We start from the raw sequence: 18,759 nt of genomic DNA, 5'->3' as shown, positions 1-18,759 counted from the left end.
CAGCGTATTTAGTAGACTGGTCTCCCAGACATCCCAGAAGATAAATGGGGCACCCAAGGGGGGACTGCAGTGGACTTCAAAAACATGCTCCCAGGTACACATCTCACCATTGCTCCTTTATCTTGTCTGCTGAGCCTCCCAAACCCATCCAAAACCCACTGCCCACAACTATACACCACTACAATAGCCCTTATGGGTGAAGGGGGCACCTATATGTGGGTACAGTGGGTTTCTGGTGAGTTTTGGAGGGCTCACAGTTTCCACCACAAATATGACAGGTAGAGGGAGATAGGGACCAGAGTCCCCCACTCCATGGTGCACTGCACTGCCCACTACACTACTCCAGGAACCTGCATGCTGCTCTAATAGACCTGGCTCGTAACATCTGAAGATGTTACAGAGGTTGCAAAATCACATTTGTGGGGGGTGGTAGGGGGTCAGTGACCACTGGGGGGGTATTGGGGGGGTCACCCCTGTTTCCCTCCAGTGGTCATCTTGTCATTTAGGGCACCCTTTTGTGCTTTATTCGTTAAAAAAACAGATCTAGCTCAAAACGTCTTAGTTTTAGTCCTGGAAGGTTTTGTTTTGTTCCATTATGGCTAAACATCCAAGTGTTAGGAATGCACAGATCCTGCCTTTAACACGCAACCTGACACACCCCCTTGTGATCTGAACGCACTTCTGATGGACTTCATAGAAAAAAAACATCTAAAAATTGGTTTTGAAAATACCTATTTGGATGTTTTTGTGAGAAAAACGTCCAAATGCAGATTTATGCCACTTTTTGGACATTCTTCTCTTTTGAAAACGAGCTCCATAGTATGCTTTAAATTTATGCACGCTCAAAACACAGGACACAGGTACAAGTACCAAGGCTACTTTGTACCCATGGCAATAAACAGAGCAAAACTATGAAGTAATTTTGCTTTGAAAATTGGTACAAACCCTGTGGGTAAAGTATTTGTAGCCATAAGGGCAGACTCATGTCAGACCTGGGCAGGAGCGCCCCATGGCAGAAACACATCTTGTGCTTAGTGCTTCCGCCCCACCTACTGTCACAGCTAAGCAAGGAAGGCAATGGAGAGGGTACAACTGGTGTTCCCGCTTCCTTTGTGTTCTGTGTGGTCGCATATGCTTTGTTAAGGCCCTAGACCTGCGTATAGAATACATAGTTCTTATGTCCCTGCTTAACGATCGCCACATAAACCAAGACAGGGGATCCACCTTGAACTCCCCCTCAAATCACAGAAGTCTTGGGATACTGCTGGACTCATCAGTTACTTTGATCCCACAAATTCAGTCAACCTTTAAAAACTACTTTTAGCACCTGAAGCAACTATGAAATCTCTCTCCATACAACCAGAAAATGAGTCTGATCACAGCTGTCCATACAATGTAACATCATGCCAAGACTACCGTAATACTCTGTATACGGGTCAGAGCACAATTTGCATCAGCCCCAATTAATTCAGAGGGTTGCAAGCGTTGTAACCACATAACACCCTTCCAGCAATAACTGCATTGGCTACCACTACTCCACAGGGCCAAACCTAAAACTCTACTTGATCTTCAAGGCCTTAAGACAAAACAGGCCGGTGTCTAAAGAATAAAACACTGAACAATTTTGAAGCTTCTAAAATCCTCTCATGGAGCATCTCTAGGTGAACCCTTGACAAAAGAAATCACAAGATGTGACACCCACAGTGCTAGAAGGCAAAGGTGCCATCTTGGCTCCAGGTGTCATCCTGAGTTGCAGTGGTGAAGTATTGCTGCTGCCCAGCAACACTGCCTCAGCCATGGGTAGGTCCCAGTGAGTGTGGCGGGGGGGTTTGGGGATGGGAGAGGATAGGGAAATGGAGGGTTAAATGGCTTGCCCAAGATCACAAGGAGGCATAGTAAGATTTGAACTGGGCTTCCCTGATTCTCAGCCAGTGGCGTACCAAGGGGGGGGCGGTGCGCCCCGGGTGCCGCGGCGCGCGCCTGTGGGCTCCGACTTCGCGAACTTTGCTCATTTGCTGCAGCTCCCTCTGCCCCGGAACAGGTTACTTCCTGTTCCGGGGCAGAGGGAGCTGCAGCGAACGAGCGAAGTTCGCGAAGTCGGAGCCCACAGGCGCGCGCCGCGACCCCCCCCCCCCCAGCGGCGTGCACCCGGGGGGGGGGGGAGGTGTCATTTCGCAGGCGGGGGGGGGGGGGGGGGGGCGCATCGGCGATCCGCCCCGGGTGCCATCCACGCTAGGAACGCCACTGTTCTCAGCACATTGCTCTATTAGTCTAATTCTCCACTCCTAAAGCAGAGATGAGCTAGAAAGGAAAAAGAAAGGAAAACAGGCGATGACATTGATTTTATGATCTTATCTGCTATCGCATTTTATGCTTCTGTGTTAAACTATATAACTAATACTTCAAGAAAGCAATTTTAAAAAATATATTTTTTATTAACTGCCAGGAACACAATATCAATAAAACAGCAAACTAGTGATGCAAAATATAAGGAACAACATCCTGATACAAACCAATCAGTAAGAAATACAGAGACACAATAAAGAAAATCACAAACCCATACCACCCACCTCCCCCCTTCTAATCCCTACAAAAAAAAAAAAAATTCAATAAACTAATTTATTAAACTTAACATTTCCATATGACTTTCTTACCTGAGTGAATAAAACTTTGAATATGCTCAACAACTAATTCACAGGACAAGCCAATGGCATGCTTGAAATTAGCGGATGCAACATCCCAGTAGGAGTGATCTCCATGGCTACGCTGGAGCCACAGGGACATCACGGGCAGGAGAAGCTGCACAACAGCATAGATGGCAAATCCAGGACCTGAAAGGGAAGGAATGCAGACAGTGATAACACTCAACCCTTTCTCCCCCACCCCTTCCTGCACTACACAACAAATACTCTCAAAACATCAACAGCGCCAAGTTAATGTACTCCAAGCAAATCTGCAGACCGGCACTAATGTTCACATACGGAACAGGATGTAGATGGGATTTTTGGCCTTTTTATTTTCTCAAGGGCTCTAGATGCCAACCAGAGATGTGTCTTGACCATGAGGCTCTTAACACACTTTTGTGAACTTAGTTCTGATGTGCAACAGCTATGAATAGGTCAGGATTCACTCTCATTTTTACCCTTTCCATGTCATTGTTTCAAAGATTTTATGACCTTCCAGTAATGATCAATTACATTTACAAAATTCCTTTCTATTCTATTCAATGTAATGTTGGAAAGATCAAAACTGTCTGACAAGGGGCAAAAATAGCTCTATGAAAACTGAACAAAGCAGGGCCAAATTTGGCTTTTGGGGGCAGTGGGGAGGAGATAGGGGAAGGAATAGAGGAAAAGACATACTGAGTTTGAAAATGAGGCAAACTGGACCCAAGGTTCCAGAGAAATAACGGTCCCCTCCAAAATGCTCCAATGTATTTTTGTGGGTGAGGCTAGTTCAACAGCTGCAGAACACAGACACCGAAACACAGAAATACTGTGATTTGGAAGCTGTTCCATTTAAATTGCCGACACCGAAACACAGAAATACTGTGATTTGGAAGCTGTTCCATTTAAATTGCCTCTTTTTTCTCTCACCTTCTGGTCAGAGGCAAACACAGAGCTGACACAGACACAATCACATATAAAGGGTACTCCACCCCAAGCTATTATGCTCTCCTTTCCCTGCTACTACTACCAGGGCCGCTGAGGGGGGGGGGGGGGGGGGGGGCAGGGAGGACAAAATTCCCCGGGCCCGGCGCCACAGTCCCCTCAACCTGCCCCCCTCCATCCACCACTGTCGGGCCCCCCTGAATTCAAATCATAGCGCCTCACCTCGACCTCGCTTCCTGTGAAAGAAGCGCAGCAGCGGCAGTCTGCAAATCGCCTCCCTTCGGGCCTTCCCTCCCTGTGTTCCACCCTCGTCTGACGTAACTTGCGCGAGGGCGGGACACAGGGAGGGATGGCCTGAAGGGAGGCGATCTGCAGACTGCCACTGCTGCGCTTCATTCACATGGAGTGAAGTCGAGGTGAGGCGCTATGATTTGAATTCAGGGGGGGCCCGGCCTGGTGGTGGACGGAGGGGGGTGGGTGGAGGGGGCCGGCGATGACGATGACCTCGGGGGGGGGGGGGGGTGAGGGCGGGGCCCGGCCCAGTCTCTCGGTGGCCCTGACTACTACTACTACTATCATTTCTAGAGCGCTACTAGACGTACACTGTGTTGTACACTTGAACATGAAGAGACAGTCCCTGCTGCACAGATCTTACAATCTAATTAGGACAAACAGGACAAACAACAGACAAGGGAATATTAAACTGAGGATGATAAAATATAGGTACTGAACAAGTGAGTAAGGGTTAGGAGTTAAAAGCAGCATCAAAAAGGTGGGCTTTTTAGCTTAGATTTGAAGACGGCCAGAGATGGAGGTTGACGTACCGGCTCAGGAAGTCTATTCCAGGCATATGGTGCAGCAAGATAAAAGGAACGGAGTCTGGAGTTAGCAGTGGAGGAGAAGGGTGCAGATAACAGAGATTTACCCAGTGAACGGAGTTCCCGGGGAGGAATGTAGGGAGAGATGAGAGTGGAGAGGTACTGAAGAGTTGCAGAGTGAATACACTATATAGGTCAATAAGAGGAGTTTGAACTGTATGCAGAAACAGATAGGAAGCCAGTGAAGTGACTTGAGGAGAGGGCTAATATGAGCATAATGACACTTGCGGAATATTAGTCGTGCAGCAGAATTTTGAACAGATTGAAGAGGAGAGAGATGGCTAAGTGGGAGACCTGTGAGAAGCAAGTTGCAATAGTCTAAGCTAGAGGTGATAAGAGTGTGGATGAGGGTTCTGGTAGTGTGACCAGAAAGGAAAGGGCAAATTTTGCTGATATTATAGAGAAAGAAACAACAGGTTTTAGCAGTCTGCTGAATATGTGCAGAGAAAGAGAGGGAGGAGTCGAAGATGACCCCAAGGTTATGAGCTGATGAGACAGGAAGGATGAGAGTGTTATCCACAGAAATAGAGAATGAGGAGGAGGAGAGGTTGGTTTAGGGGGAAAGAGAAGAAGCTCAGTCTTGGTCATGTTTAGTTTCAGAGAGCGCTGAGAAATCCAGGCAGCAATGTCAGACAGGCAGGCTGATACTTTGGCCTGGATTTTGGCTGAGATTTCTGGTGTAGACAGGTAGATCTGGGAGTCATCAGTGTAAAGATGATACTGAAAACCATGGGATGAGATTAGAGTACCAAGGGAAGAAGTATAGATGGAGAAAAGAAGAGGTCCCAGGACAGATCCCTGAGGTACACCAACTGACAGTGGGATAAAAGTAGAGGAGGATTCACTAGAGTATATAGGTATGCTGGGAGAGATAAGAAGAAAACCAGGAAAGAACAGAGCCCTGAAATCCAAGTGAGGACAGCGTATCAAGGAGTAGGTTGTGATCAACAGTGTCAAAAGCAGCAGATAGATCGAGAAGGATGAGGATAGAATAGAGACCTTTGGATCTGGCTAGGAACAGATCATTGGAGACTTTAGCAAGTGCTGTTTCAGTTGAATGAAGGGGGCAAAAGCCAGATTGAAGTGGATCAAGAATAGCTTGAGATGAAAGAAAGTCAAGGCAACGGCGGTGAACAGCACATTCAAGTATCTTGGATAGGAAAAGTGTGCCTGTGCCACATCTCCCTCCTTGTTGGGCTTGCTCTTAGTAATTAAGATGTGTACTTTATTTCGTTTTTTTTTTGATGATCTTCATATCTTTAATGGTTTCTATGTATGGTGACATCTAGTGACTGGACAGTGGAGTTTGATTCTGGATGGAGTATGCTTTGGCTGACTAAGATACTTACCTTTATTATACGCCCTGAGAGAGTATATTTTGATATTACCAGCAGGCTTGTAATTGCAGTGTGTCCTTATTGATAGCTAAGCCCTTTTATTGGCAGATTTGCTACTGCTCTGTAAAGAGCTCTGCAAACTTAAGTGACCCCCTGATGCAGGCGTAGACTCGCCGAAACACAGCCCGTGTTGGGTTCTTCTAAAAAAAAAATTGGGTCTTTTCCCAATGACTTACTCCTGAAGGTTTTTTTGTGCTTTTTGTTCTGCTTTGCTTGATTTTTGGACCCTCTCTTTTTCCTATGGAGTATGTACTGACTCCTAGTGGTGGAGACACACGGCACTATCTGTTGCCTGTGATTAACTGTAAAATCCGTCCTTTGAAATCTGTTGATGGTGGTATCTAATGGGGTTAGATACAATAACACATTTGACTCATGCTTTATGTTTTCCAACCCAAGGGAATGTTGGGGAACCATGCCATTCAAACTGCCCTCCCCCTCTCCTCTCCTGGTTACATAAACACACAAAAACAACAGGGAGAAAGACACATGTAGAGGGGGGTTGGACAAAATTCCATGAGCTATGCTCTGCTTGCTTTCCTCACTTGTTTTGTTTGGCAGTTTAAGCAAAGTGCTGCCACAGGCAGTGTTACTGAAATGTCCACCCTCCCACCTGCACGTAGCAGGTGTGTGGTGCAGAATCAAAATCATAACGATGCAGCATGGCTAGGGAACCTTTGGAACAATGGGAAAGTAGAGATAAGTTGTGGGTCTAGGTACTGTTCCAGCAATATGGAAAACTGCAAGATTTGTAAAAATTGGTTATATCAATAAAATATTCTAGACGTCAAAGGGAGATGAATTAAAGATCAGAGAGATACTACCTGCCCGTTACAGTGCTGAAACCATAGATTCTTCTTTTTCTACAAAATGCCTATGACCAGATCTTGTCCATCTGTCTATGACATACTGTGCACGGTGCAGTCCTGGGACTGCAGACCCGCGCAAGGAACAGAACACTGCACTGCACTGCTTCTCTCTCCTGGTCTACTACTAGTGTGCTGTTGCTCTACGAATTCACAAATATAGTGCATGCAAAGTTTGTTTAGTGTATGTAATGTATGCAACACCGAATTCTTTTCTATCTAGAGCCACGACAGCACATCACGCATTGAACCTACGTATTTCTCACTAACGGTCTTTTTAAAGACCATTAACCTATTGTATCACCGTTCTGTGACCAACTGATGGTTTTATGTATTTTACACAAAGACTCCTGAAGCAGGCTCACAGCCGAAACACAGTACTGTGTCAAGTCTTCATCAAATATATTATTTATCAACATTCAAAGCCAACTCGTTTGACTCTGGTTTGCAGGGTCAATTTCCCACTCCCTTTTGTGATCACACCGAATTCAGCACCACTGATGCACGCCAAGCAGGGAGCAAGGAAAGGGGACTCCTGTAATTGGTTTGGCAGAAGGAGTGTTGGTGACTCTAGAGCTGGGGTTGTCCAACTTCAGTCCTCGAGGACCGCAATCCGGTCGGGTTTTCAGGATTTCCCCAATGAATAGGCATGAGATATATTTGCATGCACTGCCTCCATTGTATGCAAATAGATCTTATGAATATTCATTGGGGAAATCCTAAAAACCTGACTTGGTAAGGGCAGAGGTTGGATACACTTGGTCTACAGAAAATGGAGGGTCAATGGACAGGTGTGGTTATTACACTAGGCATATACCTCCATAGGACCCTCTTGTGACATAAGAGCTCCTTGAACTCGTATTGCTTATCCTATCATATTGCCAAAAAACACTGCCAGCCCCTGTGCTATGCATTTTGCACTCAGTATATCGAGATGGGCAGATGCATAAGCAGACCTCTGTAGCATGCTCACAAACCAAAGACAGTAACATAGGCAACAATGAAAAGTAAATCTCTGGCATTCTACTAAGCGAGACTTTATGTATGGCTTTCTCCATTGGACTATGACTGAGAATGTTACATGGAATGTGATTTTTTTTTAATTAACGTGATTGCATAATAGCCTTGCTTTGTCTTGCAAATCCAACAAAAATATGTTGTGAGCTGGTGGTAGCTCTCCAGGGCTTTGATCTATTACTAGGCCAAGATTTATTTTTTCTATTTGATAAGTTCTATAAAGTCCTGTAGTTACCAGGTACTTTGGTGACTTCCCTCAGCAGTTCAAAGAGTAACTCCAGAGTAGGAGGCTGGTGTTGACGGGGACAGTTGGATATGGCAGCTGCCAGCTGTTCCAACAGAATGATCCAGACTTCAATAAGACCTAGAGGGAGTGGAAACATATAGGTGTCAGTGAGGTAGTGCAGTCAACTTGTTACTTGGAACCACGTTCAGAAATTTACTTAGTGGTTTGCACCAAACAGCACCTTGACCGACTGTTATGTAGTTTACATTAGAAAAACAACTGCTTCTACAAAAAAAAAAAAAAAAAAACCCGACAGCCAACAAACTGAACCTCCTACAGATTTATCAGACATTTTGAATGGATTTCCCTCTATTCTGTGCTTTCAGTTAGGAAGTCTGTGTTACCAGGTTCATGCATATTTCTGTGTCCCATGGTCACCCTCTTTCCTCACTCACTATCCTTTTTCATATTCTGAGCACTGTGTTACTGAACGTAGAAATTTGCAGGTATTAATCAGAGATCCAGGGACTCTAGTCCTTTTTCTTTAGCATTCTCAGTGCAGCAAACTGACTGAACTATGTATAAGATTAATAATAAAGAAGAGGGCTCATTATGTAATGCTAATTCAGTGTGTTGACTATTCACTCAAAAGAACAGGAGTAACTCCTGCAGGCTCCATAAGGTTTTAAAACTTCTATTTGAATACACTGGAAATGCCTGGTTAAATATATGCAAATAATAGTATACATTTGCCTAACACTGTTCTCAAGCTTTTATCCAATATGGCCCCATTTTGACACTAAAGATTCACATGACCCGAGATGATGATAAAAACAAAATAGCAGACCTCCAGCCCCCTCCCTGTATGTTAATGTATGTTCAGAGATCCCAGTGCTCTGCATGGGTTTGCAGTCTAACAGGAGGAGGAAGAAGGGCCTGTGAACATTTACTGACTCACAGGCCTCACACTGGCTGCCAATACAGGGCATAAATCACAGTGGAGATCCAGAGGGAGGGGGAGCAGCCCTGTTTTTGTGAGCCCATCTCCTGATTCCTGTTTGGAGACCCACTGGTTTATGTCACTTGGCCAACGACGACCATTATTTGATGCACCTACCGGTATCATCGTCAAACTCGGAAAGGATGGCATCAATTCCATCCTCACTGCTTGCTGATCTCTCCTGTACCCTTCGGGATAAGTTAGCTAGTCGTCCACTGAGGAACACTGGTTTCAAGGGCATTTTGTAGATTTTGGCAAGCAACTAAATGAAGGAACACAAAAAGAAACCAATTAAAACTGCTGCCATTTAAAGCAGACCACACATAACCCTGATCCATGCAGCCTACTGGCAAAGATTTCAGTGGACTCACTCTCCTCTACTTACCACTGCCCCCACCCACCCAGGGCTTCTCTGTTCCTTCTTATCCATCTTGATAGTCAGGTATTTTGCCTTCGGTCTTGCTCTGCACATTCAGTTCACTTTGTCATGGGTTTGCCTCCACACAGGATGGGTATGGTTTGGTTAGACCAACAAAAAAAACGTCCAAGTCTCCCGCAAAGCACACGTAAAACAACAAAAAGAGTGGAAGAAAAACCAAAACAGACCAGATAAAAACCATAGAGAGTAAGAGCTCCAAAGTTTATTAGGACCCTACACGGTCCGTGTTTCGGCCAACCGGCCTTCTTCAGGGGTCTTCAAATTGACGTATACAGAGTGCCTCCTGAATTCTCAAGGAATGAAAGGCATAAACGCCGGTGCTGTCTGGAATCGAACATGAGCGTGTATGCTAGTGAAAGCCCTTTTTGTTGTTTTACGTATGGTTTGGTTAGCACAGCTTCATTATCATTTAGGAATTTATGCATCCAGGTGGATCAACATAGCAACCAGCTTACTTTAATCATTGCTACTAAACTATAGTTGCATGACAGTTTCCTTTAAAATTCTGAAATGTCACCTGCAATTTGCAAGCCTTGTATGGAGAATCATTTATGTATATTATTGTGGATAGGATGAAGAACAGAGCTTATATAATATGTCCCGTTTAGAGCATCTCCCCTATCCTCTTGCACCAAAACAATGAATATTTGCATCCTTGAATGATGTATTAGCGGCAGCCTTTGTAACCCTTTGCACTAGATTCTCTAAAATTCCATTGTGATAATGTTTGAATTGTTCCGTTGACAGGCTTATTCTCTCTCATGCCACACTAAGGAGATAATTGTTAACAATGTGCCTAGATATATGCACACATTCTATAAAGGAAGGTAGGTGACTATTTCCTTCACAGAACAGTTAGCATTAACTAGGTATAAACATGCATATGTATTTAGCAGCAAAGACTTACGTCAGCCATAAAGCTGGAGTGGAGGAGTAGCCTAATGGGTTAGTGCAGCAGGTTGCGGACCTATGGAACTGGGTTTGATTCCCACTGCTGCCTGATGGTTGGCAGTGGGTTGAGATTCTGCAGCTCTGTGTCACTCTGGGCAAGTCACTTAACAATCCGTTGCCCCAGGTACAACAGTAGGATAGTGCACTACTTAGACTGTGAGCCCACCAGGGACAGACCCAGTAGCTGTAAAATGAAAACTGTAAACCGCTTAGGTCTAAGTGGTACTTAAATGAGTGAATAAAATGAATGATTATGTGTGTGTAAATCATAGTATTCTATACATTAGAAGGGGAAAAGGTAAAACTAGAGTATATGAATTGAGGTTGCAGGGCGGTAGACTTAGGAGTAATATCAGGAAATTCTTTTTCACAGAGAGGGCGGTCAATGCCTGGAATGCTCTCCCGAAGGAGGTGGTAAAGACCAAAACGGTGACGGAATTCAATAAGGATCTCTAATTAGAAAATGGGTGGTATTAACAAAAAACCTTAAATGGCTGCATGTGTGTTTGGATGTGTGACACCTGGATGGCAACTCCAACTGTGAAGAACTAAGACCGGTGACAGGCAGACTTTGTAGCAGGTCTGTGTTCTGTATATAGCAATCCAGTTTAGGATAGGCTGGAAAGTGCTTCAATGGCAACTTCAGTAGCTGGAACCGAGGAGAGTAGATAGGCTGGAGTGGGCTTTGATGGCAACTCCAGCAGTTGGAACACAAGGACAGAGCCAGGTGGACTTCTATGGTCTATGTGCCTGAACTTCTACGGTCTATGTCCCAGAAACAGCAAAGAAAGACCATGATCAAGTATATAATATCATGTTCACTGTTGATTTAATCATGAATTGATAATGGTGTGGCTGTTGGGCAGCCTGGATGGACTGTTCAGGTCTTTAACTGCCGTCACTTACTATGTTACTATGTATGTTATGTAAGTTGTAAATGTACATCCTGCCTACACTCTGTGCAGACTGCTCCCACCTGCATGCTTACCTGTAAAATACACACTATTGCAGATATGCACATACTTACAGAATAATGCACATGCACACATAGGCACTTATATGCTAGTATCCTAAACATTAAACACTAAACTCATTATCGACTCAGAAAGAAGACAGGCGAGAATACCTGGATAAGCTAAGAGAAGCTGGAAAAGCTGTCAGGAAAACGAAGAGGCAAATGGAAGAAAGACAGCTAATACGGTAAAATTGGGAGATAAGACTTCTTCAGATATGTAAGTGACAGGGGAAAGTGCCATAATAGCACTGTGAGGCTCAAAGCTGAGGGATGTGGAAGCTGATAAGGATAAAGCTGAACTGCTTAACAACTATTTCTGTTTTGTGTTCACAGATGAAAGGCCGGGGGTAGGACCACAGAAAACAAATAGAAATGGGGATGGATATATGGTAGACCAAGACCTGTTCTCAGAGGACTGTGTTCTTGAGGAGCTAGATAAACTAAAAGTGGACAAAGCAATGGGGCCTGATGGGATACATCCGAGGGCGCTCAAGGAACTCGGAGAAGTTCTGTCGGCTCCACTGATGGACCTCTTCAATGCTTTGAGTCTGGAGTGGTCCTGAAGGACTGGAGAAGGGCGGATGTGGTCCCTTTGCACAAGAGTGGAAGTAAGGAGGAGGTTGGGAATTACATACCTGTTCAGTCTACCTCGGTGGTAAGCTAATGGAAATGCTTCTGAAGCAGAGGATTGTGAGGTTTCCCGAATTGAATGGAATGCAGGACCCGAGGCTTCAGTAGAGGCAGGTCATATTCTTTGCCTGAGTGACCAAACGGTTGGACGTGGGAGGTGCGATAGATATGGTGTACTTAGATTTCAGCAAAACCTTTGACATGGTTCCACACAGGCAACTCATAAATAAGTTAGTCTAGGACCCTTGGCATGGGACTTAGACTAACTGACTGGGTTAAAAATCGGGACACTCTTTGTCTGGTTTCTCCTCAGAGGCCTGTCTGATATGGGTAACCCTTCAGCATAGCCCTCTGAGTCATTGAAACACAGAAGCCCCTCCACCACTAAGTAAGGAAATTGGTCGATAGGATTCACATCTCTCCGGTACATGGTCCGGTTTCAAGAGAATTATAACTTGCGCCATATGAAGCGATTCAGGCAAAGAGCCATTGTCAATGTCAGCATTAAAAGCCGCTGTAATGATGGGTGCTATATTCTTCCAAGGCAATTTGTAGAATTCACTCCTATACCCATCAGGGCCGGGTGCCTTATTAAATGGGCTCTGATTGATGACCCATTTAACCTCCTTTACCTGAATCCATTCATTGAGCCTTTACAGACATACAGGAGAAATCTGAGGTAAATCAAGACATGAGAGATAAATATCACTGTCCAGATGAACCTCTGCCGTACTGGAATACAGTTTGGCAAAAAAAATAAGTCTTTAAAATATTATTAATATCCTCATCTGAGTGGTGTAAAACTCCCATCCGATCACGAAGAGTCAATATTTTAGTAGGGCCTCCAGAACGCCACACTAAGTTCGCCATCATTCTACCACTTTTATTCGCATGCTTATACAAACAATATTTATAATATTCAATAGATTTTTGGATGGCTTGATGGTTAAAGAAGTTTAATGTTTGTTGGGCATCCAACAACAATTCCTTATTGTTAGCCATGGGGTGTTGCCCATATAATTTACGGAAATGAGTGACTCTGCCTTCCAGACGCCACAATTTCCTATTGTAAGCCTTTTTTTGAAAACTCAAATATGTTATTTTATCTCAGAGAAAGCGTTTGATAGGGTGGTATGGGGGTTCTTTCGTGGTGTGTTGGAAGCTTATGGGATACGAGGTCTGTTCGCCCAGGCTGTTCAGGTCTTGTACAATAATCCCCAAACTAGGCTATGGTTTAATAATTGGCTAAGGCTTTTGATGTTCAGATGGGCACCCGTCATGGATGTCCACTGTCCCCATTGCTTTTTGCTCTCACTTTTAATCCATTAATATGAGAAATACAGGGTAATCTGGAGATTGTAGGTTTGAGGACGGGGAGAATCATTTTAAGATAGCGGCTTTTGCCAATGACCTTCAAGAACCTCACAAGTCTTTTTCCACTTTACTGGATAGCTTTCTGGAACATGACAATTTTGCAGGTTTTCATCTGATCGTGGGGAGCCTCTTTCCCGCTTTGGTGGGCATGCTTGTCAGTATGGAGCCCACTCAGATTTATCATTTGAATATGGAAAAACTTCAGCAAGATACTCGTAATCAATTAGCCTTATAGATGCACCTTCCTTTATCGCTGTTGGGTAGAATTCAGTTGTGTTGCATTCTGGTTTATGTCCGACAGATCTTGCCTTTGTGTTTATTACATAAAGATATTAAAGCTCTAAACAAGTTGGTCAGAACATTTTGTTGGTCTGGTAAAAAGCCTAAGTTACGATGTCATTATTTGTTGGGAGGGTGGAAGAAGGGAGGATTGGGCATTCCAGACATTAAACTTTATAATCAAGCTTGTTTGCTACGTCACTTGTGGGATTGGGTACTACAGTCTACTAAATATACTGATATTGCTTTTGAGCACGAGTATTTCAGGCCATGGAGCCATCTGGCGTTGCTGCATGTGTGGGGTTTGGGGCTCCCCCGTCACGTTAAACATAGCTTACTTTTATGGCCAATCTGGCACTTGTGTCGCAAGCTGCTGGGATCATGGGGACAGGATCCACATAGCAGTTTGCTCTTACCGCTAATCGGCAATCTGAAGTTCCAACCTGGTCTTCATAATGTGGCATTTCGGAGGTAGAGATCAACAAACATTTTTTCAGGGAGGATGAGATATTGTTTGCCTTCTCAGAGTTACAGCAACGTTTTTCCTTCAACATGGTGGACTATTTTGCATATATGCAATTGGTCAGCTATATTCGTAGCCTGATGGATAATAGCTTGCAGTTCCATTTTTGTTCTCACCTCCGGGAATTTTTGGACGGTGGTGCTCTGGGCCAGGTGTTGGTCTCATGGTTTTATAAGCTTTTGTGGCATCAGCTCCCTGGGTTATCCAATGCTTCATTACAGGAAGCTTGGTCTATAGAATTGGGGCAAACCCTGGGGGCTGAGATTAATAGATCTCTTTTCACCTCCATACCAGCGTTGGTTTATCAAGCAGATTTGCAAGAATGCCAATATTGCGTGATCCATCAAGCATATTTCTCACAGAGCAGAGCTTTCACGGCAGGCTGTGTGGTCTCTCCCATTTATCTGAAATGTGGGGAACCGGAAAATTGGTTCACACACGGTTTCTGGTCTTGCCAGAAGATTAAAGCCTTTTGGAGAGCCATTTTCACTTACTTCAACGCCCTTTGGGACATCCACTGGTTCCATGAAAGGCATTTTGTTTCATAGAGTTTCACTTGGGATTTTGGGGGAAGGAGAGTCTATTTTTGGGAAAAGCCTATCTCTTGGGGGAAGAAACGCATCCTGAATCACTGGTTGCAGGCTGATCCACCTATGATTTGGTACTGATGCAATAAATTGCATGAACTCATGATCTGGAAGGCTTGGACAGCTCGTCCACATCACAGGAGACAGAAACGTTTTCTTCAGGTTTGGGTCCCCTACTTAGTTTCTATTTCACCTACTGCTGGTAAGCCAAGTTCTTAACAAATTCCAAAGTTCTCAGGTTCTTTCATAGCTATATGGGGGGGGGGGGGGGGTTGCTATAGGTTTGCTGTTGTGTGGGATGTGTTTTAGATTTGGTTGGGGTTAGAGGCCATAAGAGTTCTGGCCTCAGACCTCTGTTTATTTAAATAGGTAGGGTTTTTGTAATTGTGGGGGTGGGGAGGGGGAGTGGGAAGGTTAGCTATATCTGTGGTTGGGGTAATTTTTAGAGGATAGTCAAGATTCATATTTACTAATTTTTTTTTAGTAACCAGTCATGTTGTATACTGTGAACATTAATAAAAAATATTAATAATAACTAGACCCTTATTTTCTTACTCCTGTTGCTCTATCTTATCTATCTATACGTTCCATCTTTGTTTACACCCTATGCTGTCTATTAAAATGTTAATATTGTGTAGGCATTGTAAGGTAGCATACCATGTAACCAAAGAGAGGGTAAAACAGCATACAAGCATAAACAGAAACAGAAAAAAGCAACACTGGGCCTTCAGGATGGAGATAAATGTAGTCCTTTTTATTCTGAAAATGACCCATGCGTGAATTCCTTAAAAAAAAAAAGCGGTAAATAAAGCCAAATAAATAAATTTCTCTTTCCTAAATTCAAAACAGCCCTAAATGTCTCTCTTATGTATTTTGCCTATTTTTGTTTTCCTTACTACTAAGTGCTGTGAGGTGAGATGGTGCTATTGTGACCAAAAAATAAAAAGGTGGGAAAATAAGCCAGGCTATCCAAAGAATGGAACCAAATAATCTTTGCTTAAAAAACAAAATTTAATGATCTTCAAACAGATAATAATATAACAATAACACATTAAAATTGACTCGACACAACGTTGTGTTTCGGCCGAATGGCCTACATCAGGAGTCTTATCTATCAAATTGAAATTAAATATAACACATCAAGGGAATCTCAAAATGCCGATAAAAGATTCCAAAGATCTACAAATGAGATCTTGAAAATGGTCTTGAGAAAGACCGTTGCACAAGTGGACCGTCTGTCACAGTGATTTCAGCAGTTATAATTTTCAAGATCTCATTTGTAGATCTTTGGAATCTTTTATCGGCATTTTGAGATTCCCTTGATGTGTTATATTTAATTTCAATTTGATAGATAAGACTCCTGATGTAGGCCATTCGGCCGAAACACAACGTTGTGTCTAGTCAATTTTAATGTGTTATTGTTATATTATTATCTGTTTGAAGATCATTAAATTTTGTTTTTTAAGCAAAGATTATTTGGTTCCATTCTTTGGATAGCCTGGCTTATTTTCCCACCTTTTTATTTTTTGTTTCACGCCTCGTGGGATCTATTGAGTTCTCCACCTTTTGTGGATTCTCTTTAGGCTATTGTGACCAATGCAGAGCAAAACAGGGAGCTGAAACTTTAAGAAACTCTTCTGAGAGAAAGAGAGAAGCAAAACTAACATCTAAACACATCTGGATTTCTTGAGCTCGGTATGGGGCTGGAACACAGCAAACTGTGGACTGCAAGCTTTCTCTAATTGTTCCAGCACCAGGCAGCCCTATGATTATCACAGGAAAACTTGGCTCAGGGTCAGTGTGTACCTGGGAACACCTCCTGAGGTAATCCAAGGCAGGAAGGCACAGATCTGTAGACAGGGATCCCGATACTTCTGCACAATCTCCAATCTCCTTGCAATCCGCTTCTCCTGAGATATGTAAAAGAAAACCAGGAAAGGGTGGCTTGATAAAAAAAAAAAAAAAATCAGCCCAGCATTTAACCTGAGAACTGTATTTTGACAGGGAAATGAGCACTATGAATGACTCGTCAACACAGGGATATTTTGCTCTCTCTCAATTAGATCTGGGGAGGACAACTGTCAGAGGTTTTTATAAGTAAATAGCTACCAAAGGCCACTGGAAATTGTCCTGCTTATGTTTATCAGCATGGGTATTCTTATTTGTGGCAAAATAGATTTAGGGTGGAGGAACCAGTCAACCACATATGGAGATTTCAGTTTCAAAATCCTAGCAGGTAGTTTCAGGTACGTAAGTACTGATTTACTGATGGTGCAGCCAGTCCCTACATGGGGGTTCCCTTTGAAAATGTGCTTACAGTCGGGCAGATACAATATACTTACAGGATTCTAAGTTCCCCACAGTGTTTTCAACCTGCCCTGTAAACCCCTTCCCAAAGCTCCTCGCAAACTGGTTGCTATTCTTCTAAAGTGACAAGGCCTCAACTCTCTCCAACCTTGTGAAAGTACAGCCATTGGGCAACCGATTAAACCAAAAATTGAACAATCCTGTTCACGGTACTATTCTTCAACAACCAGCTCTTAAAGGGCACAACTATCAGAGGAGGCTGCCCCAGGAAAATAATTCTTTTATCCAAAAAAGCTGTGCCCCCACCCCCCCAATAGGGGCAGTGCCTTAAGCAGGTACTTGCCATCTGCAAAGGTGTAAAAACTCCCCATGGCACTGGCCTACATGGGATTGTCAAAGGGAATCACCCTGGGAAGGCCAGAGCTGGGAACTGAACCCAAGTCCCTGTACTTCTCAGTACACAGCACTCCCCAAGTCACCAGGCTGAGCTGTGAAGGTTTCTCTTATGAGTTACTGCACGACTGCATGTATAAACTGAGCATTACTTTCATATAAAGTAAAACACAGCAGCAGGAATTTGAGGCAAAGCTCCTGAGCCATCTCTGAGGCATCACAACCAATCTCTTTAACTTGGCCAAAGTTACTACTGGTTTATATAGGACGTGAATCCTCTACAACAGTGAAGGTGTCAAATTTACCTAATCCTTTCACAAACTTCATAAGGCACATAATGTAGTCAGTGGAAGCGTTGGCAAAGACTTGAATGTTGTTGGTGCTGAGGAACGCCTCAAAGACATCAAATACTGGAGCCTGGCATTTCCCTATTAAAACAAGACAAGAAACAATGAATCTCATCTTTCCAACATCAGACGTCTTCGAAGAATGACTTAGGTCTACAATGAAGTGATACCAATGACTTGAAGCAGATATCTAGTCTCGATCCTAAAGACTGAGTGAATTACTTCATCTGAGTTCCAACACCTGGCTGGAGAGCTAAAGCCATAGTCTGAAGCAGGAGTTTTGGGTGTCACCATTTGGGCACTGCTATTAGGGTGCCAGACTTTTGGCCACTGGACTTTTGGGCATCCATAACTCTTCTCTCTACTTTTCCCCACATCGACATCTGGTACTCGACAGAGGCTGCTCACTACTGTGGCTGGGGGCCCTTGGAGCAGAAAGAAGATGTGGGCTGCCCCAGACAGTGCCTGTGAGGGAGGACAGAACAGCCTGTCTGAAGAATCATTCACCCTCACTTGTGCTGCCTGGGGCAGCCTACATCTCCCTTCTGCTCCAAGGGCCCCCAGTTGCAGCAGCGAGTAACCATGGGCCGTGCTCTCTATCAACCAGTACAGGTCAGTGGGAAGAGAGGAATTTTAGATGCTGTTTGGGCGTCCAAACAATGACACCCAAATGACAGTGCCCGAAGCTTACATACCCGTCCCAACTTTTCCAGTTGACACCCCTGTTTAGAAACAACAGCAACTGAAATCCCATAATCACACGAAGGCTCATGAACCAGAAGTGGGGATCCTTATAAGAAACAGAACAGGCTAAGAAGGAACTCTTCCACACACACAAGGCAGAAGAGGATGCCTCTGCAGATATGAGCATCCAGCTATGGTATGTTGCTTTCATAGCTTATATATTCTGGGGACATTT

At 43.9% G+C, this 18,759-nt stretch overlaps 1 protein-coding gene across 1 annotated transcript in view; it reads right to left on the bottom strand.

Moving 5' to 3' along the window:
* Positions 1-18,759, bottom strand: part of ARFGEF3 (ARFGEF family member 3) — a 236,678-nt gene that overhangs the window by 20,490 nt on the left and 197,429 nt on the right. Inside the window, exons 25-29 of the mRNA XM_030198524.1 lie at positions 17,799-17,921; positions 16,600-16,703; positions 9,113-9,257; positions 8,005-8,133; positions 2,655-2,831 (exon numbers count right to left, since the gene is read on the bottom strand). Of these exons, the coding sequence (XP_030054384.1) occupies positions 2,655-2,831; positions 8,005-8,133; positions 9,113-9,257; positions 16,600-16,703; positions 17,799-17,921 (678 nt within the window). The remainder of the gene's footprint in view (positions 1-2,654; positions 2,832-8,004; positions 8,134-9,112; positions 9,258-16,599; positions 16,704-17,798; positions 17,922-18,759) is intronic.

The sequence above is a fragment of the Microcaecilia unicolor genome, chromosome 3 (genome assembly GCF_901765095.1).
Source record: "Microcaecilia unicolor chromosome 3, aMicUni1.1, whole genome shotgun sequence".
NCBI classification, from domain to species: Eukaryota; Metazoa; Chordata; class Amphibia; order Gymnophiona; family Siphonopidae; genus Microcaecilia; species Microcaecilia unicolor.
This window is presented reverse-complemented; position numbering and strand designations above follow the sequence as displayed.